The sequence below is a fragment of the Zea mays genome, chromosome 4 (genome assembly GCF_902167145.1).
Source record: "Zea mays cultivar B73 chromosome 4, Zm-B73-REFERENCE-NAM-5.0, whole genome shotgun sequence".
NCBI lineage: Eukaryota > Viridiplantae > Streptophyta > Magnoliopsida > Poales > Poaceae > Zea > Zea mays.
Window position 1 is genome coordinate 156,397,224 of NC_050099.1, and position 25,702 is coordinate 156,422,925.

At 42.0% G+C, this 25,702-nt stretch overlaps 1 protein-coding gene and 1 long non-coding RNA gene across 2 annotated transcripts; one reads left to right on the top strand and one right to left on the bottom strand.

The window, feature by feature from the left end:
- Positions 1-545: 545 nt before the first annotated feature.
- On the bottom strand, positions 546-8,897 carry LOC103653860 (probable WRKY transcription factor 12). The gene is made up of 4 exons (NM_001348115.1): positions 8,366-8,897; positions 8,168-8,223; positions 7,888-8,049; positions 546-982 (listed from the first exon to the last, which is right to left on the bottom strand). Exons 1-4 carry the CDS (start codon positions 8,684-8,686, stop codon positions 814-816), a joined length of 708 nt encoding a protein of 235 aa, NP_001335044.1. The 5' UTR covers positions 8,687-8,897; the 3' UTR covers positions 546-813.
- A 5,726-nt stretch (positions 8,898-14,623) lies between these two features.
- On the top strand, positions 14,624-21,097 carry LOC109945570 (uncharacterized). Its single transcript, XR_002268808.3, has 2 exons — positions 14,624-20,722; positions 20,797-21,097. It is a non-coding gene; the product is annotated as an uncharacterized lncRNA (long non-coding RNA).
- Positions 21,098-25,702: the final 4,605 nt, after the last annotated feature.

Genomic DNA, 25,702 nt, shown 5'->3' on the forward strand with positions numbered 1-25,702 from the left:
TTTCTTCTCTCTGCACGATCTCTCCGAAGAGAGCCATAACCATAATGGTGCTTTGTTTGGGAGTCCGTGTTCGTTTTCGGTCGTCGTCAGTGCAACAGGTGCCTGCCGGCCTGTTTAGCGTGCATGAACCGATGAACGTAGTACGTCCGATTCTTCATTTATTTTACCTTCTTTTTTTAAAAAAAATCACATTTAGACTCCTTGTGGAACTAGAATAGATTTTGAATCATCTGTATTTGTACACATCTCAATCCTATATGCCATGGCGCTGGATACCACACCGACGTGTCATGCCATGGATAATGATAGGACATACGGTACCTAGCTCTTCGTTGCCTGCCGTGCCATCTTATTGCTCACATCGCTTGCGCTCTCACTAGTTCTTCGGCTCTATAATTAGTTCTGTATTTAAATTATATTTAATATCTACTGAAAGAGTAGCAAAAAAAATCTAGAAACCCCCGCTGTAGCAGCAGGGTATATATATAGCATACACAGATAAAATAAAACAAGCAAAGTGAACAAAAAGTGTAGCTTTTTTTTTTGATATAATACTACTACATGACTGCATAATCAACCGATGGAATGGATCATTTGCACGGCGGCGGATGATCACATCGATCGATTACACGAGTAGTGGTACACATGACATATGCATGCATGTGACACGGATTCATCGTGTTCTGTCATCCATCCCGGCCGCAAAATTAACTGAAGATCGATCGAGATCACCAACTGATCGCCGCTTGAATTCAGAAGTTAACTGCGAAATTAAATTCGCCGGCAGCTTTAATCAAATCAAGTACGTGGTGTTCAGAAGGAGCTGAAGCAATCGGTGTGGTCGCCGGAGGAAGCGTCGTCGCTGCAGGGAGAGTGCGTGTGGCGGCCCTCGTACGTGGTCATCACCATGCGGCAGTCCGTCGACAGCCGCTCCACCCGTTTCTTCACGCGGCAGTTGCTGTGAGTGCACCGGAAATAGCTCCTGGATAATGCACATGTCAATTGTCAAACAAGGCGTTTTAATCAGATAGAGGATCCCTTCTCTCTCTCAAACAAAAAAGACATATCAAATTAAACTTCCCCCTCAGCATGGGTCCATACATATTTCGGCATGTTTATGTTTCATACAACTAATACATATAGTTTATTCAAGAAATACTCATCTATATACTCCTATACCTTGAAATGTCGATGCGAGTACATATAGTTGCATGTGATCAAGTATGTTATTGTCATGTACAACATTAATATTAGGGCTGATTAATTCTTAGCCCGTTGTTACCTAGGGATAACCATCTAATCAACAAGAGAACTAGCAATACATTGTTAGGGATCTACATGTCTCTTTGCACAAGAGAAGTGTACTGTGATGTGGTATGATCTAACTAATACTCCCTCCGTTCCAAAATAAAATTTGTTTTAGCAAATTAGTGGGTTCATACAACACTTGATGTTAATATTTTGTATATATATGTCTAGATTCATTATCATACATTTAAATATAGATATAAAAATAAGAGCTAAAAGGACTACTATTTTAGGACGGAGGAAACACAGTTGATTGTTGGCAAGTTCAAACTTTGGCCACTACTTTATCTATTATATTTGAACAAATTAGATGATGGCTCGTCATTTCAAACAAAAGGATAGTAAGAAATAATTAATCATCTAAAAATGAATGGGATAATCAAATTATTTTTTTCAAAGATGAATGGTTTTTTACGCTTTTAAACACTAAATACTTTGAAAACTATATACAGTCAGTTTCAGAAGATTGATTGGACGATATTGCATTGGTCAAAGCATCAAGTGACCAGAGGTAGTTCATACAGTCAAGAATAACATAATCAATTCTTCGTATATATATAGAGAAGTGTTAACTTAATCAATTCTGCGTATACACCTGTCTGTATGTGCATGTGCACACACTTCATTCGTCCTGTTTTCTTTAGGCCACTAGTACAAAAAGGCTCAAAGCCTGCGGCACCCATATATTTTTACAGACGGATCCGGTTATCCACCGACTGTGCTATTTCTAGTGGCGGTTCCTTAAGAAAACCGCCACTAGAAATCGTATTTCTAGTGGCGGTTCCTTAAGAAAACCGCCAGTAGAAATCATGGATTTCTACTGGCGGTTTTCTTAAGGAACCGCCAGTAGAAATACGATTTCTAGTGGCGGTTTTCTTAAGTAACCGCCACTAGAAATCATTTTTATCCTTAATTTTTCGAGTTTTTCAAACGACCTCGTATGATAAAACCACTAAAATAAAAGTTGTAGATCTCTAAAAGTTATGAAACTTTGTAGTTGACAACTTTTTTATTTGAACTCATTTCGGTTCTCAAAAATTGAATCTAAGTATGGCAAATTTAAAATTCAAATTTTGCAAACTACCTCGGATGAAAAAAGTGTCAAAATAAAAGTTGTAGAACTTCAAAAGTTATTTATCTTTATAGTTGACAACTTTTTTATTTGAATTCGTTTAGGGTCTCAAATAAGCAATTTACACTCAAATGGTTGTAATATGTGGAGAAAACAACTACAAACTAGACACAAGTCATGTCATAGACGGAGTGGTAGTGGAGGGTACGCGCGAGGGTGAGGTCTACGGTTCGATTCCTCACAACCGCGTAGCGCGCGAATTTTGCGCGAAAAATGCCGCGACTTGCACTGGCGGTTTTATTACGTCGACCGCGGGTGGGGTGGTCCTAATACAAATAAATTTTTTTTTACTATTTTTAAAATCTGTTTTATGTTTTCTGGAAACGATTTGCACTGGCGGTTTTATTACGTCGACCGCCAGTGAAAATCGATTTTCACTGGCGGTTTTATTACGTCGACCGCCAGTGAAAATCGATTTTCACTGGCGGTCTTCAGTTACCCGCCTGTAAAAATGGTGATTTCTACTGACCTCTAGCACTGGCGGTTACGAAAAACGTCACTGTAAATATGTTTAGAACCGTCAGTATAGAGCTTATCTGTACTAGTGGGCTACGGTAGACCACGCGTGGGACTACGATCTGAAAGACTGAATTTCTGATCCACGTATCGTAAGGTGAAATCCAAATCGCATAAGGGGGATTGAAGAGGATTAAAGGGAAAATTTGTTCATTTTATCCCAAATCCCCTACAAACCCGAGAGAATTTAACAGCCTGTTCTTTCACTTAGTTTTAATCTGTATCAGCTTCTAATACTTATATAGTGTATGTTTTGTCGCTATGTATTACAGTTGCAGCATTCCAAACACTACACGACGGTTGGTCTTTAGCGACCCTTATTAGGTACCAACTGTTGGTTGCTAAAGGTTAGGGACCGACGGTCAGTCGCTAAATCCTTTTGTAGCAACGGTCGGTTGGTCGCTAAAAGTCTAGAAATTTAACAACTTATGGTTGGTCGCTGTAGATGTCGTCGGGGACTAACGGTGGGTCGCTATAGAGCAAGGATCACTATCAAATCTTATAGCCTGAACGTACCTGTAGATGTTAGTGACTAAAAATTAATTAAAATAAGTAAACATTGATCGCTAAATTGTAGTAAAGAAAAAAAAATTGTAGAAAAGAAAAAAAGAATTATGGAAAAGGAAACTATAACACTATAAATATCATAAAATAAAAATAATGCATTTAGTTATTAATGATATTTATGGTAATGAATTTTCTTTTAAGTGTTTGTTATGTATTTGCATTTTATTGTGCATGATTGATTTTTGGTTATTGAATAACATTTCTTCTTAAATGAAAATCCTAGTAAATAAAAAAATATAATAATTATTATCGCAAAAATTAATATTGTATTTATAAATAATTTTGGTTTAATTACTATGAATTTTAGGATTCTTTAAAAATGTATTTCAAATTTAGAAAAGGAAATAAAAAAGAAAAAAACAAAACCTAGCCGCCGCTAGCCCTAGCCGCCAAGCGCCCAGCCACCTAGCCGCATCCCCAATTCCCAGCGGAAAACCCCCAGCCCCCTAGCCTCCTAGCACCTTCTCCTATCCTTCTAACTCTAGCCGCCAAGCCCACCAGCCGCCGCTAGCTGCTGTTCTCCACTCTCCTCGGACCATGGCTCCACGGCCAGCCGCCAACCACCAGGCCATGGCCGAGCGGGGCGCCGAGCACCTAGGCCGGTCGAGCGGTGCGCCGAGCGCCCGAGCACCCAGGCCACCGCCCGCCGCACCAGAGCGGCCAACGGGGCGCCGAGCCGAGCAGAGAGTGGAGCGCCATCAACGCGCCAGGAACCACGCCCAAGATGCTGCCGCACCCGAAGCCGCGTGCCCCTGCTCCCCCGACTCCGAGCCAGCGCCAACCGAAGACCAACCGAGGAACCCCGCTGTCCGTTCTTCATCGCGTGTAAGGGAGCTTTACTGCGGCCGTTTCTAAATCTGCTTAATCCTTTGTCTTTGTTCTTTCTAAATCTGCTTTCACTCATGTAACCTCTACATGAAGGTAATAAATTACACGAAAAGAGTTGCTGAGGAACAGAGGTACAAGAGGGCACTATCACGTGAAGAGGTAAACCACTAGATAACAATTTCAAGTTTAACATGAATTGAAGCATGTCACCTTTTATATCTCAGCATCCAGATATGAAAATCCAATGTGATAAAACTTAAAAATGTAAAGGAAATGTTGGTGCCTCTTTCTGTATGGAAGGTCCCTGTTTTTTTACACAGTAGTTCTTTTTATGATGTTCAAAATTAAGTCATTGTTAGGTTAAATTTGTTGCTATTAATTAGATTGTCAGAGCCAGAGCCAATGAAGCCACTATTTGTGGTCCATAATGTTTATCAGTGTCTACAGTTTATAGATTGCATTGCTACGGTTCCAAACAAACCTTTATTCAGTCTATGCAACCTGTACATTATCAGTTTCAGTAACCATTAACCAGTTTTCATTTTGTGTATTTTATTCAGATTGCATACTTGATTGTTAAATGTCACCTCCATTCTGATGTAGCGTTCCTTCAGGAAAGGGGAAGATCTCAGTTCTATATCCAAACAAGACTACCACCCCCAAGTTAGTTAAAGACCTTGAATTTGATGGTTTCTCCTCCACTACTAACCTTCGTGAGGTTTCTCCTTGACTACTGACCTTGAATCTGCAAAACTTTATTTTATTGAATCCATTCTATGGTTGTCAATTTAGTTTTCACCTTGAAATTTTGTGTATTGTTGTTTTTTCTTTTATGTTTGCATGTGCATAGTGTTTCCCTGTACTTAAATCAGTTGTTCTGTTAAGAAGCTATAAACAGATCGTGTTTAGAAATTCATTGACAAAGTGCTATGATCCGTGAACTTAAGTCAGTTGTTCTGAAATGTCCATTCATTTAAACGTAGCCTACTAAAACCGAGGTTCCTATAAAGATTCATAGTATAGGTTTTCGACTTCATCTTCATTTTTAATTCTGAATTGTTGCATTCCCTACGGGTCTAGAGTAGTAGTTAGTTCTATTATGGTCTATATTTCTGTCTATTGTACATGTTCATTTCATGGTTGGATTTCCAGCTCATTTCCAGAAAGGTGGCTTAATTGGGTTGCTTCTCAGTTTATCTTCAGTTTTAATTCTCAGTTTATATACAATATATGTGATGTTATTTGCAAATACTCGAGTTTAGGATAATAAACAAAGATTCGGAATTTTTTCTCTCACTTGTTATTTTCGTCCTTTTGGTATGAATTTTAATGTATATTCACTTCATTACCATTACAATCCTCACAATGCACAAACATTATAATCTAGTTTAAACTGGTACCAATGATCTTGCATCAAAACTGTATAACTTTAAACGTGACCCCGAACAACTGGTTTCTTTAAGTGATTCAATAGACTAGTTGAGTGATGTGAGGGAGGGGACACCAATAAAAAAGTGACCCTAGAAACATGGATGACGAGTATGGTGGTGTAATAGTGAATTCTGAGATTGATTCTTTGCTTGTTTCAAAGGACCAGGTAACCTTGTCAATCATAGTCTCTAAATCCTATTATCTACACACTCGAAGGATTGTAATCTTTGCCATTGCCATCTTCATTTCCCTGTGCTTGATCAAGCCAAGAATTTTCTGTAGTTTATCCCATGGTAACAATGCTTAGTTTTAACACCACAGGTTGCCTGGCCGAAGTTGGAGATGTGACGACTCATAGAGCAGATTGAGGCCACTCAACTTCTGAGTAATCTAGAGGTGCACCACTATTTTGATTGGTAAACAATGGCGATATTTTTATTACTGTTGTTTCTGTTTGCAAAACTGCATCATATATCCCTGAGAAAACAAGCTTACTACATCATTATTTGTTTCTTCATTTTGTCTCTGCATAAGGAATTACTTTAAACCCATTCATGAGGAATTCCATGTTGCCTTGTTCTATAATGAGTACCATGAAGTAGCAGTCAGCCTGTGTGGAGCTTTCTAATGCTTGAGCCATGTGTGGTGTTCGTTAACTTGTACTCTTCGCTTGAATGCCATCCTTTGAAATGCTATTTATGTTTGCCTTTTGGCATATAGTTTTCCCATGCAAAGCATAGGGATGCCCCGCACATCACTTTAATAGAATATGTTATTTTTTTCAGGAAATGGAAGTAACAGAGCATAATTTAAAGACACGGCTTGAAAATGCTCTGAAGGAGCTAGAGGCTGCTCAACATAAAGCATCAACAGCAACCTCTGGAACAGCTGAAAATGCTCTACTGGAAGCTAAGTCAGTGACTGATCTTAAATCTAAAGATTTGGAGGAGAAGAAAAGGGAGCTTGTATGTTGGAGTGCTTTTGTGAATCACTTGAAGTGTTAGTACTTTTGTTAATGATTTTGTAAAGTGTTTGCAAATATGTGCAAAACATAATAACATGTGTAGGTTTTGTGAATGATTTTATTGTGGTGGTTGTTGATGGTTTATGTGATGTGGATCTATCATTGTGAAATACTAATTAAATTTGTATATCTATGTGATTATGTGTATAAAAATTGGTGATTTGTGATGCTTTTGTATATATAACAGTTGTTGAATGCTAATTAATGGTATATTATCATTATTAACGACTATAATTAGGTGCAACTTTCTGTTGGTTGCTAAATGTATAGTATAACGACTCACGATTGGTTGCTAAATCTATAGTACAACAACCCACGGTTGGTCGCTAAATATACAATATTAGCAACGGACGGTCGGTCGCTAAAAAGATGTCGGTCGCTAAAGCCTTTAGCGACGGCACTTACAGCGACCATCCTTATGGGTCGCTAAAAGTTTTTAGCGACCAACCGTAGGTCGCTGAAGGTCGTTTTAGCAACCAACCGTAGGTCGCTGTAAGTGAACCGTCGTATAGTGAAACAGTCGACTTTAATCCGTAGAGTAAACATCTTTTAAGTTTTAAAACTAACCCTAAATGCTAGTTTGGGAGCCACAAAACCGAAAGGGGTTGGAGGGGGTAAAATCCCCTCCTTATTCAATTTTGAATAAGAAAGGATTTTAGCCCCTCTAATTACCTCCGGTTTTTGGACTCCCAAATTAGCCCTAAGTGTATATCAACGTTTACGGTTCTGAACTATCTCGACCTATATACGCACTGGTGCATCTGTTTTCCTTTCCAACTCTTTGGTTTTTCTTCAGCGTATGGTACCTCATGCAATAATTTCACTCACTACATGCTCAATTAAGAAGTCTGATATCACTTAAATTGATTTTATGGGAGTAGTATGATTCTGCATAAATAGAGACGAAATGTAACTAGAATATAGCATAAAATTAACCATCTATGATTTACTTGTTAATTAATCTCCTAGCTTCCAGGCATATTAATTCGTAATAACCAACAGAAGGAAAGCTTAGCATGCCGCATGTACGTATGGGGTGTGTACAAATCGATTCATGGAATATGACGTGGATTGCAGATACCTTGGATGGAGGCTGTTCTTGACAACCTTCTGGCCGTACTTCCTCCACTTGTAGCCATCATCCAGTACATCCACGTCGCTTCTGGTCTGGAAGCAAAACCTCGGTTCCCTCATCTTCCTCCTCACCTTCATCTTCCCTCTCTCCGCTGCTGAGGCCTTCCACCTGGACGACAATCAATCACACACCACGCTTAGTAGCTGCTGCTGAACCATCAAACCGTAACCTATATATAGCTAATTAAAGGATTACTTAAGAAACATTACAAAGAAAGAGCATATACCATGCGCTATTACTCTCGTTGCAACCATTAGTAGTAGGCGCCACCGAGGTGCAGACCTGCGGAAAGAACGAAACCGTCTCTGTCATATATAAGGAAGAAGCAAGAATGGACGCCGACGACATAAGCTTAAGGGTACATGCATGCACAAAAAATAACTTAACTAATTGAAGCTAAGCTAGTAGCTATAGATCACCTCACCTCCTCAGCGCCGACAGCACTACAGCTGGGCATGAAACCGACGGCCGTAGGCTTCCCACCGCACGCTGCCGCGCCGGCGCCGCCGGAGGCGCTACTGCCGAAGGGCAGTGACTGCAGCGGGTATAGTCCACAGTGGTCGGAGGAGGAGAGCATCCCGGCGTGGTTCCCGGCCTCTTCCTGGACGTCGTCAAACGGCATCTGGAAAGGCTTGTTGTTCGGTTGGCTACTAGGAAGTTGTAGCGGCGGGAGCGGAAGAGGGAAGGCGTAGTGATCCGGCACGAGGAAGCTAGGAAGGCAAGTCCCCAGCTGGCCTCCCTCCATATATGCCTTCGCGTCGTCTGCGTATGCGCGCGCTAGCGACTGATATTGATCTATCGATCAAAGCGTTTAATTGTTCTTGGTGTTGGGTGGGCGGGACAGAAAACTTGCAGGATGGAGTGGATCGCGCTCTCTCTCTATCTCTCTCTGCTTTTGGTGTCAACTGTGCATGATAAGGTTGACGACGATGGCCGCTTGAGGATTGAGTGCTCTGGGTACCGGAGCAAGAGCTAGCCTAGGCGACCCCCCTTTAAAGAGCTTCTTGCTCAAATCGTGCCGTGTGTACAGTACTTGCTCCAGTACTAGCTGTTGGCCTGTCCCTGCAGGCCCCAGCTAGTGCGTGCTAATTCATCAGCAGCTTTCATGTGGTGTCAGAGATCTGCCTCTCTTTTTTCTCTCTCTCTATGTATATCTCATGTACGAGTATATATATATCATAGATGCGTGCGTTTGATGCAAAGGAAAACTAATTAGATATACTACGTTAATTCATCACGTATCGTTCCTGTTAAAATCCGCTGCATGCTTCTACTACCTCGATCAGCTAGCTGAGCTGGCTTTCCAGCAAGCTCATTGCGTGTCTTCAGTGGCGCTTCAACAACAGGCCGGCAAAGCCTTTTTCAGGCGGGGCATGTATTATTGCTGCGACGATTTCTCGGCATATATATCTAGGGATAGCTAGCTAGCACTGATTGTACCTTTTGTCCCCCCCACCCCTGCGATCGATTGCCCAATCGACCCATCTACATGTGCTTTTTGGATGCTCTCTCCTCACAAAAAGAGCACTGTGCCGGCCGGGTTCACTCGTTTTCAGAGGATATATCTCTGTTGCGCGCGCATTTTTTCAATCCAGCGCTCTCCTTTGAATCATCATCCTCTTGGGTACGTGTGCAGAGTAGGCTGGATCAGGGCAGGTTTTGCTAGATTTTCCACCTACCCCTCCCGAAAAAATCTAGCTGCAGCAGTTCTAATCAGAGTCCGGCTCTTTGCCGAGCTATATTGAAACTTTATAATTTCATGTGTGGGAGACTTAGGTTTCTACACATAGTGCGTCACAACTTTCTCGAAACACTCTTAAATTTTTATCATAACCTCTACATATGATATCATGACATATAGACAAGTTTCATGATTATCTGACATATGTAACGTGATCATGGTGCTCGAAAATTTCGGTCTGCTCCTTAAATCGCTCGTAACTTGTGCTAACTAACATGGATATATCATTTCTGCATTCACGATGTTCAATTTTTCAAGTGACATGCATGTAGTTCAAATCTGAATTATCCGAGTAAATTCAATTAAAAGAACAAATTTTAATAGTTATAGCAAACACTTTTATAATTGTGCTAAAATAGAACATGTAAGTCTACATAGTGTAATAATAAACCACAAAAAGTTTGGTTGGAAAAAGAAAAAAAAATAAAAATATACTTTGCCGAGTCTCCAGTGATATAGGCACTCGACAAAGCATAGTTTGTCGAGTGTCACCGCCTGGCACTCGGCAAAGTAACTTCTTTGCCGACTGCCAATGCCTGGCACTCGACAAAGAGATCTTTGCTGAATACCATACTGCGTGCACTCGACAAAGTGTATTTTTAAATTAAAAAACTCTTTGTCGAGTGCCAGATCGCGGGTACTCGGCAAAGAACATATACTTAGCAACTATCTAGGCTCTTGACTCCATTGTTTCGTTGTCGCCGCCGTCTAACCGCCGCCCCTGCGTCTGCGCTCCGCCCACGCCGCCACGCTCGTCGTGCCCCGCCATGCTCGCCCGCGCGCCGCCACCACCCATCCCGAGCGCTGCCGCCTCTGCTCGGGCATGCCCGCGCCGGCCACCAGCCCACGCCAGTGGCTCCCCGCGCTCGCTTGCTTGCGCCACGCCCGCTCGCTAGTGCCTCCCCACGCCAGCGCCACTGTCTATCGTCCACGTCCTCACCGACTTCGGCCATCCCCGTCCATCGGTCTCCCGATCCGGCTAACACACCGCCACCGACAAAGGTAAAAACTCTACGCAACCGCTAACTATCGATTCATTGATCATTTGAATTATGCTTACAATGTAGTTATGCATGATTCGCTAAGTGTCGATTTATAAGCCACACTAGTTGTAGTTATGATTGGCTAAGTGTCGAGGCATTGGTGTCTATGTTTGTTTCAGTCATCGTGCTGCTACTTTTGTTTGCAGGTTTTTGGAAACCTCCCCATGCGGGGAGGTGTTGCCGAATTTTTTGTTGACAGACTTGTGTTATTTTTTAGAGTATACTCGGTTATATATGTTAGGGTATGGAGGACCGTGGGTGGATGTACACGGTCCATGTAGGAAGGAATGATGTCACCCCCGAATGGATTGGAAAGACCAATGCTTTCGTGGAATGGGCATTTGGCGAAGCTGCTAAAGGACCAAGTCTAGTTCCATGCCCGTGCAGCAAATGTGCCAACCGGAAAAGAAAATCAAAGAAGGTCATGGTAGAACATATTTGGAAGAATGGATTTACGCCGGACTATACTCGGTGGATCTTCCATGGTGAAGCGCATCATACGAGAGAGGAGGTGGCGAGACAACACGTCGAGGATTATGATGTTGATGTCGAGGTAGCGGATATGTTGAATGACTATCATGAAGCACAGTTCGCTAGAGGTTATACGGAGGACGAGCCAGAGCCGACCGCAAAGGCGTTCTACGCCATGTTTGACGCGGCACAGAAGCCTCTTCACGGTCAGACAAAAGTTTCTCAACTGGATGTCATTGGGCGTGTAATGGCGTTCAAGTCGCATTACAACATGAGTCGAGACGCATTTGATGGCTTGTTGACGGTTATTGGCAGCCTGCTTCCGGAGGATCATGTTCTGCTAAAGAGTATGTACGAGGCACAAAAACTCCTTTGTGCACTCAAGATGACGTATGAGAAGATACGTGCTTGTCCGAAGGGCTACGTGCTATTTAGGAAAGAATACGCGGAGGCAAAGTACTGTCCGAAGTGTAAATCATCTAGGTTCATGGAGGTATCGGAATGGAAGTAGATATTGTCCGAAGGGTTGCGTGCTAGAAGGGCGATTTGAGATAGACTTAACCAAAGCTATCAGAATAGAAGTAGATATTGAAATGGTTGTTGATGAGGAGAATGTTGAGGTGCAAAATGAGAATGACTTAGTAATACTTGAAGGCAATGACATTAATGACGAACTTGCACCTTCAGATGGTGTTGACTATGAAATGATTAATAGTGATGATGACACTTATGATCCGGCTAACCCCAACACATATGAAGATTATTTTAATCGATGTAATGATATATTATTTGTTATTTCGCACCTGTTTCTAAATACATCTTTTTTTATATGTGCTTATTTGCTTACTTTTAATTGCAGGTTGTTGGACAAAGATGGTGGGCGATGGTATGAGGACAAGGAGGGGGAGGAGGAGCACCCGTAGGACGATGGAGGAGGCACAACAGGACGACGACGCCCAGCAGCAGGCCGATGTCGATGCGGCACAGCAGGACGACGACAACGCTCAGCTGGACGACTCAGGTTCTGGCACCTCAGGTTCGAGGAACGTCTATCTGCGAGGTCCCGTGAGTCTCCCTCAGCATCCCATACTTCGAGACAGACGGTCGCTGATTCGGTCGGATAGGGAGAGGCATGTAACTTTATATATGTTCTCGCTGCTTATTCATATTATATGTTCAAATTCATAATATAAACTAATACTTTTTATTTATCACTTGGACATGTCTTGGAAGGTTGTGGAGAATGAAGGGGATCACGACGCAACCCCAATGGCATCCTCGGCCTTCTGTGCAGGGAACACTTTCCTAGACTGGTTGAGTATGCCGGAGTGACGGGCCTAGCCTACACCTTTGACCACTACGCCATTGCCCACGATGCAGTAGACCATGATGGTAGCGAATTCAACAAGGCGGAGCGGGTGAAGCAAGAGCTGTGGGTAAGTTTTACTATATTATAAAATATGTCGCATTCGTTGCACATTTTTAAATAATGTATGGATACATCGTATTTGTATGCAAGATTTCTTCAGATGCGAGGCTAGATACGAGGCAAGGGTGGATGTGGTGGCCACCATGAGCTGTAAGAAGCTCGTCGTGGACATGCACTACGAGGCGCGAATCCAAGCCATCGTTAGCTACCACGGCTCCGTCCTTGGGGAGAAGGTGACCAAGCAAGAGGCTTGAACCATGTCGTTGACTAGGGACCAATACTTGCAGGTAAATACAACACTTTAATATTCATGACAAAATTTTTCCTTAATTTTATCTTTTGATATGCAATGTACTTGTTTTACTTTGTAGATGATTCCTTATTGGTGCGTCACGCATCCTTAGTGCTGGGAGCAAATGGTGGATAGGTGGTGCTCGCCTGAGTGGGACGAGGCACACAACGCTAGCCGGGAACGACGCCTGATGATGCAAGGTCCCTCCCACCACCTAGGCAGCCACAGCCTCGACAAATATGCAGAAGCATGGATACACCCTCTTTTTTATTTATATATATAACACTGGATTAGATATTATTTCTAACTATCTTGTTGGTTTTCTTACAGTCGGCATCACATGGTGGCTAGCCATGCTCCATCTTTTCGGCTTATGCTATGGCCCACAAGGGTAAGGCGACGTTCGACGTCACCTACAACCCGGATGACGAGCCTAAGGAGTATAACAACCCCACTGTCTACAACCGCCTAAGTGAGTACACTGCCATGGCACAAGAGGTCCATGGGCAAGATTACGATCCGAGGAACGAGGACATCGACGGAGATGTCCTCATGAGGGTCGAAGGAGGCAAGAGGCATGGGCGGTACTAGATTGCCGATAGGGCAATCGACTCGTCGTCCGCTCCCACTCTGTCTTAGGTGCGAGCAAGGACCACGAGCTCGAGCCCAGCCATACGACCTCGGTCGGACAGCTCACATCATCAGATACAACAATTCCAGGTTAGTTCTTCTCTAACTCGTCATTCCTTGAGTTATTGTAATATCCCAAAAAAAATGTTGACCAAAAGTTAATCTCTGGTGCGTGGATGAGGTAAAGGGTTGTGGGCCATTGGATGCAAAGATAGAAGTCATCTGAGGCGTCGTTTCTTTCTCCCACAAAAACCCTAGGTGGCCACCCCTTTTTTTCCCTTCACCCCCCCTCTTGGCCGCCACCCCCTTTTTTCCCCCTTGGCTGGACGCCCCCTCCCCCTATGGCAGCCATCCTCCATTGCTTCCTCACCCAAGATCTCCCCCTACGCAGCAAGGATCGAGAAAAGGAGGGGCACGTTGAATTGAAGAGGAAGAGAGGATCAAGGAGATGTTCTTCCCCATCTCCTCTTGAAGATTTCTTGGGGAAACCCTAGGTATGGATGAGATCCTTGTTCCTCCCTGTAATTATAGGCTTTTGGAGGTTGTGGATCATGGGAATTAAAGGATTAGAGGTTGGATTTGATGTGGGGTTAGGTTTTGATCTCGAATTTAGTTTTCTGCAGAATGGCAGATTCGACAGTTTCTGTTCATGCCAGTTTTCCGTGGTCTTAGTGGCCTCAAAAAAATAAAAAGTCTATGTATGAGTCGTAGATAATTTGTAGATCTTTCCGTGGCCGCGAAGAACACCTCAATCGGACATCCGACCAGAAAGTTATTGCAGTTTTACTATAGCAGTTTTTCAGTCTCATAATTCTGTGCAGAATCTGTTCTCTTAAGATTTAGGCAATTTTATCAACAGAATTAAACTGTGGGTTGGTAAAATAAGTTGTAGATAATTTTATAAGCTTTCCAGATTGTTAAAGAGTGCATTCATATGATTTGTGAAACTCCAGTTATGTTTGTTTTACTGTGGCTGTTCCTGTTTACCTGACAAAAATGAGTGGGTCTGTTCACTGGTGGGTTTCATCTAGTAAATGGCCGAATTGGCTCTTCCAACTATGGAGACTTTTGTAGAGGGATAAAAGTTCTTACTTCCAGCAGAATTTCATAATTTTTGGTTCAGCAGTTTTGGAGATATCGAATTTTAAAGTTAACCATACTGCTGTCTAAAACAGATTCAGTCAGTTATCTTGTCAGATGTTTTAGAACTTGTAGATGACAGAATTTAATTATCTATTGAATACTGAAGTTGTAGAGTATTTTGTGTAGATACTCCTAGAGTATTTGTTTGATATCACCGCTGTTTTAATTTTAAAGATACAAAATTAACAAACAGCGTTGCTGCTGTATGGCATGTGGTTCAGGGTGGGAGTCTTTCCACTGGGTCTTGGTTTCAAGTGTAGGAGTGTTTTGTTGATTGATGGCAAATGTTTGTGAAATATTTGTACTAAGTTTTATGCCCACTAGCAGGTGGCTACACTCCAGATCATGTCTAGTACATTTCTTCTTCTTCGATGAAGGCAAGTGAATGTAGCGGTGGTTGCTTCCGTTCTGACCTGTTATTTCTATCGCCTACACTCTAATATTCGAAAGTATCAGATTCTTTCATAATTGGACTCTATGGTGATGCTTTACTTGCTTGCATTATACTGATGCTCAATCATATATTGATGATGATTATGATTTGAGTATGACTCATGAGATTAATTCACACCCCTGAAGGTAAATGAAGTATTATTTGAGGTTGGTATTGTATCTGAAGGTAAATGAAGTATTATTTGAGGTTTGTGTTGTATCTGAAGGAAGTGAAGTTTATTGATAAATGTAGCATGCCATATACATTGCATGACTCATTTGCATATGAAGTTTTGTCGTGACCTATGGTCCGACCGTACCGGTACAACTTAGCATCGTACGTTGATTGAGAAGGGGTACGATGCGGCTTCATACCCTTAGAGGTATGAAGGCAGAGGACATATGCATTGCATTCATATGCATTCATTGAAGTGATATTTGCAGATGATGTGGTTTTATACCCCCAGAGGTATGAAGATAGAGTACCTACACATTGCATTCCTATGCATACATTGAAGTGATATTTGCAGGTATTGTTGACGCAGGGAAGTGTTATAGAACCTATTGTGGTTGTTCGAGGAAATGAGATGGTATTGGTTATAGTGGGACTACTGAGTTCTATATCTACAAGCATTTCTGATTTTTAATTGTGACTCTTTTAAAATGTTGATGAATTCAATTTGTGGTTTAAATATCTCGTCAGAACAATTAGCTTGCTGAGATGTTTCATCTCACTCTTGCATTACTCAATGCAGGTGCTTGTTGCTCATCAAGGGGAGTGGGAAGTAGCAGCACATCCACCTTCATTCTCATAATAATGCTGCCCAGACGCAGCCATGATTTAATTAGAAACTTCTTGTCAAAGGATGTTTGTTTTTAACTAGTCGTGCGCACTGATTAATTCAGTTCATGTTGTTATGGTTGTCTTCCCATTGCTAGCAGATTATTAATGTCTTATATGTTTTCTTATCATGATATCTATTTATACTATGTTGCTTCCCCCGTTTATGCAATTTTCAAAGGAGATGCTGTCGAAATTTTATATATGAATATTAGATGTGTAGTTTAGTAGCATTCTGGGGTGTTTGTGGATCCCGGGGTGTTACAGTTGGTATCAAAGCATAGGCTTTAGATTCTTGGCAATTTGAAAATAAATTTGACACACTTGCACATATAGGAAGGGTATGGGTTCAAATATCTTTGATATATATTAATGTCTTTGGAGTGCAGATGACAATAGTTTCACCCCTCCCTATTCCTTTACGGTGATGTGGTAAGTTGTTTATGGCTTAATGCTTGATATAATTTATTTCTGAAATTTTGATATTGTTTTATTAATGCGGTAGATATCGCTGGTCATTGGTGAGAATGAAGTTGTTATTATGCTTGTGATATACAAGTATGCCTATGTTGTTTTCACCATGTTTTTCATGGTTGAGTTTTATTACAATAATATTGTTATATATGCTTGATTGTGGATGTTTCTAAGAGGAGTGTGAATTGCGTGTTTTGGGGTACAAGGTAATCATCAATTTGAATTTAAGTTGTTGAGCGGTTGGTGGATAGCTCCAACTATCATTGCAAAGAATGATTGTTTATGTTGAGAAACCAGTTTTGAAAGAAATGAATATTGGTACTTTATATGGATTTTTGGGGGAAGTCTTTTCATAGCCAGAATGGCTTACATGTCTCTCTCATATTGTGTGTTTTAGTTGCCACAAAGCCTAGATGTGGTTTAAAGTGGTTGCCTGCTAGTCATACTAATTGTAGAATAAATCTTTGATTCTCTTGATCCATTGATTATGTATTGATACATTGGGGATCTGATGGTTCCCTTTTCGATGCATGCTTGTGGAGCCATTTTTTTAGACCACCTATCTATTGGTTTGAAGGAAGTCCTTGCCTAGCCTAGAGTTGGTTGGGTGTGGCTAGTCACCTATTCCTAGATCATGTGGTGTTTACATCAGCTTAATATGTTTGTCAAATGTGTGAAGGATTAGGGGTTATTATTATTGACTTTGTATGTCTGGTACTTTGAGTGCATCGTATGGTAGAATGAAATGTAAGTTTCTGAACTACAGTAGATGAAGACTTATATTATGTGTAGGTTATCCTTACTAGTTGGATATTTTTCTTAGTTGAGATGTTGAATGAAGTATAGTGACATGGGTTAAGCAAGTATTGTGTTGTTGTTGGGCTATCAGTGCTCTATGTAGATTTTTTGGCATTTCTTCGATGAACTATGCCGCACAAGATGTTATTGGCTTCTTTTGGCTTTATTGCTCCATTAGTTCTATAGATTTTCTCCCTTTTGGTGGGGTGCAAGGAATGTTAGATTACATGATTATCTTTTCATGATGGCAAGAATAAGGTTTAGGAAGATTAGGAGTTTTGTTCCAATAGAACTACTTGTTTCATAGTGCTTTAAGGTGAGGTGTTTGATCTTCTTATACATTCATCGGGTGTAGATGTTTCACCATTTAATTAAAATTAATGGTTGAAGTTGGTAAGGGTTGTGCTTGGTGCATATTACCCCTTCATAAAAGAGTGTTGTCTTAAGACATTGATGTTGATGTATAGCTGCATCCAAATTTGATGGTGTGAAATTGGAGTGTTGATTGCAACTATGACATGCTTTGAGCTTCATTACATGTTGTTTCATGCTTGATGTCAGGTCGTGTAGTTTCCTTAGACAATTAGTCCAAGGTAGAAGTTCTTGTGTTAATTAAGACCAATAATGGACCCATGTTTTGAATTGTGGTGCTATATGGGGTACCTTGGGTGTTTTGCTTGGAGTGGCCGAATTCGAGGTCGAATTCTTTTTAAGGGGGGTAGAGTGTAATATCCCAAAAAAAATGTTGACCAAAAGTTAATCTCTGGTGCGTGGATGAGGTAAAGGGTTGTGGGCCATTGGATGCAAAGATAGAAGTCATCTGAGGCGTCGTTTCTTTCTCCCACAAAAACCCTAGGTGGCCACCCCTTTTTTTCCCTTCACCCCCCCTCTTGGCCGCCACCCCCTTTTTTTCCCCCTTGGCTGGACGCCCCCTCCCCCTATGGCAGCCATCCTCCATTGCTTCCTCACCCAAGATCTCCCCCTACGCAGCAAGGATCGAGAAAAGGAGGGGCACGTTGAATTGAAGAGGAAGAGAGGATCAAGGAGATGTTCTTCCCCATCTCCTCTTGAAGATTTCTTGGGGAAACCCTAGGTATGGATGAGATCCTTGTTCCTCCCTGTAATTATAGGCTTTTGGAGGTTGTGGATCATGGGAATTAAAGGATTAGAGGTTGGATTTGATGTGGGGTTAGGTTTTGATCTCGAATTTAGTTTTCTGCAGAATGGCAGATTCGACAGTTTCTGTTCATGCCAGTTTTCCGTGGTCTTAGTGGCCTCAAAAAAATAAAAAGTCTATGTATGAGTCGTAGATAATTTGTAGATCTTTCCGTGGCCGCGAAGAACACCTCAATCGGACATCCGACCAGAAAGTTATTGCAGTTTTACTATAGCAGTTTTTCAGTCTCATAATTCTGTGCAGAATCTGTTCTCTTAAGATTTAGGCAATTTTATCAACAGAATTAAACTGTGGGTTGGTAAAATAAGTTGTAGATAATTTTATAAGCTTTCCAGATTGTTAAAGAGTGCATTCATATGATTTGTGAAACTCCAGTTATGTTTGTTTTACTGTGGCTGTTCCTGTTTACCTGACAAAAATGAGTGGGTCTGTTCACTGGTGGGTTTCATCTAGTAAATGGCCGAATTGGCTCTTCCAACTATGGAGACTTTTGTAGAGGGATAAAAGTTCTTACTTCCAGCAGAATTTCATAATTTTTGGTTCAGCAGTTTTGGAGATATCGAATTTTAAAGTTAACCATACTGCTGTCTAAAACAGATTCAGTCAGTTATCTTGTCAGATGTTTTAGAACTTGTAGATGACAGAATTTAATTATCTATTGAATACTGAAGTTGTAGAGTATTTTGTGTAGATACTCCTAGAGTATTTGTTTGATATCACCGCTGTTTTAATTTTAAAGATACAAAATTAACAAACAGCGTTGCTGCTGTATGGCATGTGGTTCAGGGTGGGAGTCTTTCCACTGGGTCTTGGTTTCAAGTGTAGGAGTGTTTTGTTGATTGATGGCAAATGTTTGTGAAATATTTGTACTAAATTTTATGCCTACTAGCAGGTGGCTACACTCCAGATCATGTCTAGTACATTTCTTCTTCTTCGATGAAGGCAAGTGAATGTAGCGGTGGTTGCTTCCGTTCTGACCTGTTATTTCTATCGCCTACACTCTAATATTCGAAAGTATCAGATTCTTTCATAATTGGACTCTATGGTGATGCTTTACTTGCTTGCATTATACTGATGCTCAATCATATATTGATGATGATTATGATTTGAGTATGACTCATGAGATTAATTCACACCCCTGAAGGTAAATGAAGTATTATTTGAGGTTGGTATTGTATCTGAAGGTAAATGAAGTATTATTTGAGGTTTGTGTTGTATCTGAAGGAAGTGAAGTTTATTGATAAATGTAGCATGCCATATACATTGCATGACTCATTTGCATATGAAGTTTTGTCGTGACCTATGGTCCGACCGTACCGGTACAACTTAGCATCGTACGTTGATTGAGAAGGGGTACGATGCGGCTTCATACCCTTAGAGGTATGAAGGCAGAGGACATATGCATTGCATTCATATGCATTCATTGAAGTGATATTTGCAGATGATGTGGTTTTATACCCCCAGAGGTATGAAGATAGAGTACCTACACATTGCATTCCTATGCATACATTGAAGTGATATTTGCAGGTATTGTTGACGCAGGGAAGTGTTATAGAACCTATTGTGGTTGTTCGAGGAAATGAGATGGTATTGGTTATAGTGGGACTACTGAGTTCTATATCTACAAGCATTTCTGATTTTTAATTGTGACTCTTTTAAAATGTTGATGAATTCAATTTGTGGTTTAAATATCTCGTCAGAACAATTAGCTTGCTGAGATGTTTCATCTCACTCTTGCATTACTCAATGCAGGTGCTTGTTGCTCATCAAGGGGAGTGGGAAGTAGCAGCACATCCACCTTCATTCTCATAATAATGCTGCCCAGACGCAGCCATGATTTAATTAGAAACTTCTTGTCAAAGGATGTTTGTTTTTAACTAGTCGTGCGCACTGATTAATTCAGTTCATGTTGTTATGGTTGTCTTCCCATTGCTAGCAGATTATTAATGTCTTATATGTTTTCTTATCATGATATCTATTTATACTATGTTGCTTCCCCCGTTTATGCAATTTTCAAAGGAGATGCTGTCGAAATTTTATATATGAATATTAGATGTGTAGTTTAGTAGCATTCTGGGGTGTTTGTGGATCCCGGGGTGTTACAGTTATATACCTTCTCTTTGAGTTATTATAACAATGAGTTGAAATATTACAGGCCCAGCTAGAAGAAGAGAGGAGGGAACAGCAGGAGATGGAGGCGAGGATGGCGGAGATGTTCCAGTACATGCAGAGTCTTGGCGTTGCACAGGGGGTTTTGCTCCACCACCTCCGCTGTTCCATACAGTTGACCCTGCTTAGTTCCATACTCCTGTGAGTATCAAAATTCTAGCCCTGCATGATATATATTTATCTGGTATAACATATGCAATCTCTTCTCTATGCAGGGACAATCTGGGGTGGCATCCAACAACCCTCATGGATCGCCCAGCCCATTACCGCACCAGTCCAACCGCCCACCTCGCTGATAATCTCTTAGCTTAGTGGTGATAGTGAGACTTGTGTCATAAACTTGTCCTGAACTTATATTTGAGAGTTGGTAATACTTATGTTGGTGAAACTTGATATGAACATAGACATGTTCGTGAAAAACTTGTTAGATTTGTGGTTTTTGTGAAATATGTGGTCTCTATTATGTATGTGATGGTTATGTGATATATGCTATGTATATATGATGATTATGTGATATCTGTGATGTATATCTGATATATATTTTGTTTGTTTGGATGGAATAGAAAAACAAATAAAAAAGGACTATATTGGTCACTTTGTCGAGTGTAACACTCGGTAAAGAGGTACTTTGCCGAGTGTCTACGTCACAACACTCGGCAAAGAAAGCACACCTGGGCACCGGTAAAGCCTCTTTGCCGAGTGCTCTGGCCTAGGCACTCGGTAAAGAACCAACCTTTGCCGAGTGCCTCCTAATGCTCTCGGCAAAGGAACTGACAAAGAGGCCCGTCGGTGATCTCTTTGCCGAGTGTTAGTCCGGTGGCACTCGGCAAAGAGGGAGTCTTTGTCGAGTGCCACCTAATCACTACACGATGGTTCACTTACAGCGACCTATGGTTGGTTGCTAAAACGGCCTTCAGCGACCTACGGTTGGTCGCTAAAAACTTTTAGCGACCCATAAGGATGGTCGCTGTAAGTGCCATCGCTAATGGCTTTAGTGACCGACATCTTTTTAGCGACCGACCGTCCGTTGCTAATATTGTATATTTAGCGACCAACCGTGGGTTGTTGTACTATAGATTTAGCAACCAAGCGTGAGTCGTTATACTATACATTTAGCAACCAACAGAAAGTTGCCCCTAGTTATAGTCGTTAATAATGATAATATACCATTAATTAGCATTCAACAACTGTTATATATACAAAAGCATCACAAATCACCAAATTTTATACACATAATCACATAGATATACAAATTTAATTAGTATTGCACAATGATAGATCCACATCACATAAACCATCAACAAGCACCACAACAAAATCATTCACAAAACCTACACATGTTATTATGTTTTGCACATATTTCCAAACACTTTACAAAATCATTCACAAAAGTACTAACGCTTCAAGTGATTCGCAAAAGCCTTCACAAAAGCACTCCAACTTCTCGTATCCTCTTGTTTTAAGGCACAAGCTTGTAGGGGTTGTGATGTCGCCACTTACTTGATGCTAACAAGACATTTCCTTCACCAAAGCCATCTTCAACACTTCATCCATAAAAAAGATCAATTCTCTTTTTCAATTGCATGTCTGCAAGACAAGTGATAATTGCAATAAGTAACATGATATGTTAACCAGAAGGTATGCTAGCACCAGAAACGACCAAAGAAGATGGTAAGCTAGGAAAGATATTATGAAGAAGACATTCGCCCGGCTCAGGAAGGAATCACTCCCCTAGTTTTCAATCAAAATCACTTACTCAAAAATTAAACCCGGAACCGGGAAAGGGTGTTGCCGGGGCCAGGGCCGGGACCGGGAAAATTAAACCCGGGAGTGCGCGGCGCGGCGCGGCGAGGACTGAAAAGGATGTGAATCTGATGCGTCAAGGAGGCAGAGCCGCCACGAATTCCATTTCGTTCCGTTGCGCGGTGTACGTCACGGATTCCAATGGCCACCACGGATTCCAATGGCCACAAATGTGGCTTCATGGCATGAAGGCATACAAAATTTACAGGTGCCTGCAAACCAAAAAAATGAAGCATATGCAGAAGTTAACTAGGTCCATGCATTTAAATACACTGAAAAATGCTTCTGTTCAACAGCGTGAAAAGTAAACTAAAGAAGAAGCAAGTTTGTAACATAAAGCAATTATTTGCTTGTTGCACCAATACACGTGCAGAAATTACCATTGTAGGTGAATAATGATATTAAGATATAGAATGAAGTAGTATGAAAATGTTGTACAGAACAATTGAACAAAGCAATTACCTGAGTTGCGAACACTGGAAGCTCCCCAACTGCAAAGGAGGGTATGACACGCACATGCACGCCTACCACTCTCTCTCTCTCATCACAGTTCCACACGCATTGACCCACCCCCGAGCCGTCTGACCGAATTAACAATGTACTACGCTCGATGCGACGGCGCTAATCGAGCTCTTGCCCAGCCAGCCTCCGAGCAAGTTGCTGGCTCCATATGTATGAGATGGGAAGAAACAAAAGAAAAACACAGTGGGATGGCCGAAAGGCAACCGACAGCAAGTTGCATGCGAGTAGGACTAGGACCTGCGACATGCGTGGGCGTGATGGCGCGCCAGGTACGTGGTGGGAGGCGCCAACGACCGAGGAGCGGATACGTACGATGCAGATGTGAGCTGGGGGGGCGGAAGGGACGGGGCCGGGGCCGTGAAGAAGACATTCGCCCAGGGCTCGGCCGTCGGGGAAGGGCGGCTCAGCCAAGGCTCGGCCGCTGCTGCTTGGTCAGGACAGAGATGAGCGAGGCGAGGGAAGAGAGGAGAGAGGTGAGGGGAGAGAGAAGAGGGAAGGGAGAGATAGAGGCGGCGACGGCTGGGAGAGAAGCCAGGGAGCGCACGGCTGCTAGGGTTAGGTAGATGGGCCCCTAGTGCGCCTTAGGGTTAGGGAGAGTTTTCTTTTTTATTTCGAAATGTATTTTTAAATTACTCAAAAATTCATAAAAATTAACAAATAAATAATAAACATTTGAATAAATTATTATGAATGCAAATAAACGACTTTCAACTCGAATCTAATATCATATAAGCACAAAGAATACAGTTGCATACTATAGTCATGTCCATACATAAACAAACCATGAAATAAACATACAAGCAATATTAAAAAGAAATAAATCACCACGCATTTTAGCGATCAATGTTTACTTGTTTTAATTAATTTTTAGTCCCTAACATCTACATGTACGTTCAGGCTATAAGATTTGATAGTGATCCTTGCTCTATAGCAACCCACCGCTAGTCCCCAACGACATCTATAGCGATCAACCATAAGTTGTTAAATTTCTAGACTTTTAGCGACCAACCGACCGTTGCTACAAAAGGATTTAGCGACTGACCCTCGGTCCCTAACCTTTAGCAACCAACAGTTGGTACCTAATAAGGGTCGCTAAAGATCAACCGTCGTGTAGTGAATACGCTCAGTGAAGGACATGGTAAAGGGGCCCACGAGGAATTTCTTTGCCGAGTGTCAGTGAAAGGATCACGATGCCCAAGAGGGGGGGGGGGTGAATTGGGCTTCTCTTAAAATTAACACTAATTAAAACCTAAGCAAGAGCTAAGCAAGAGCCCAACTTCACCCCAACAACTAGCACTAAGAATATAATACTAGAAATGCAATAAAGCTAAGACAATACTTCAAATACTTGCTAAACAAATACACAATGTAAAGTGCTTGAATTAAGTGCGGAATGTAAAGCAAAGTTTAGAAGACTCCTCCAATTTTTCTCGAGGTATCGAAGAGTCGGCACTCTCCACTAGTCCTCGTTGGAGCACCCACGCAAGGGTATCGCTCCCCCTTGGTCTTCGCAAGAACCAAGTGCTCACTACGAGATGATCCTTTGCCACTCCGGCGCGGTGGATCCCTCGAGACCGCTTACAAACTTGAGTCGGGTCACCAACAAGATCTTCACGGTGATCACCGAGCTCCCAACGCCACCAAGCCGTCTAGGTGATGCCGATCACCAAGAGTAACAAGCCGTAGACTTTCGCTTGACCAAGAGAAGCCTAATGCAAGTGGTGTGTGCTCTAGGTGGCTCTCACTAGCGCTAATGAGGAACAAACGCGGATTATGATTCTCTAATCTCCTCACTAGGCTTTTGGTGCTTGCAATGCTCTAGCAATGTGCTGAAATAAATGTGGAGTGCAAGACATTGAATATGGTGGGTGGAGGGGGTATAAATAGCCCTCACCCACCAACTAGCCGTTACAGGCATTTCACTGCGCAATGGCGCACCGGACAGTCCGGTGCGCCACCGGTGCGCCAACGGTGCGCCACCGGTGCGCCAACGGTCGTTTCCAATGGCTAGTTCTGACAGCTAGCCGTTGGACTCATGGCGCACCGGACAGTGAAAAGTTCACAGTCCGGTGCACACCGGACAGTCCGGTGCGGTGTCCGGTGTGCCACTAAAATTCAACTCTAAAAGCTGCGCTCTCGGGTTTCTGCGGAGGGAAAGCCTCTGCCGCGGACCAGCCTGGCCCCACCTGGCAGAGGGTGCACCGGACAGTCCGGTGCACACCGGACAGTCTGGTGCCCCAAGGACAGAAACACTAACTCTTGTTTTTCAGCTGATTTTCAAATCGGTTTTCGCTCTAACTTGTGTGTGAGTTCTAGAGTGACACCTAGCACTATATATGAGTGTGATTGTGCACCAACACTACACTAGAACTCTCTTGGTCAAACTACTCATCGACAAACCCTCTTTATAGTACGGCTAAAAGAGAATAAAAGACCTAACTAAATCGCGAGTGTCCACATCTCCTTGACACTCGGACTCCGTATACCTTCACCTTTTGTTTCGTCGTTTTAGCCGTCGCTTCGAGTTCTTATCTCCGGGATTGTTTTCACCGTTGTAATACTTCTACCTGTCATGCGACCTAACTTACCATTTGTCTCTGCAAAACACACGTTAGTCACATATAATATTACGTTGTCATTAATCACTAAAACCAACCAGGGGCCTAGATGCTTTCAATCTCCCCCTTTTTGGTGATTAATGACAACCCTACAAGTTTTGTGAGAGTAGTTTGTTTTGAAGTTTCTGTCAATAGAAAGAATGGTTAGTTATACTCAGTAAAATTTGGCAGAAAGAAC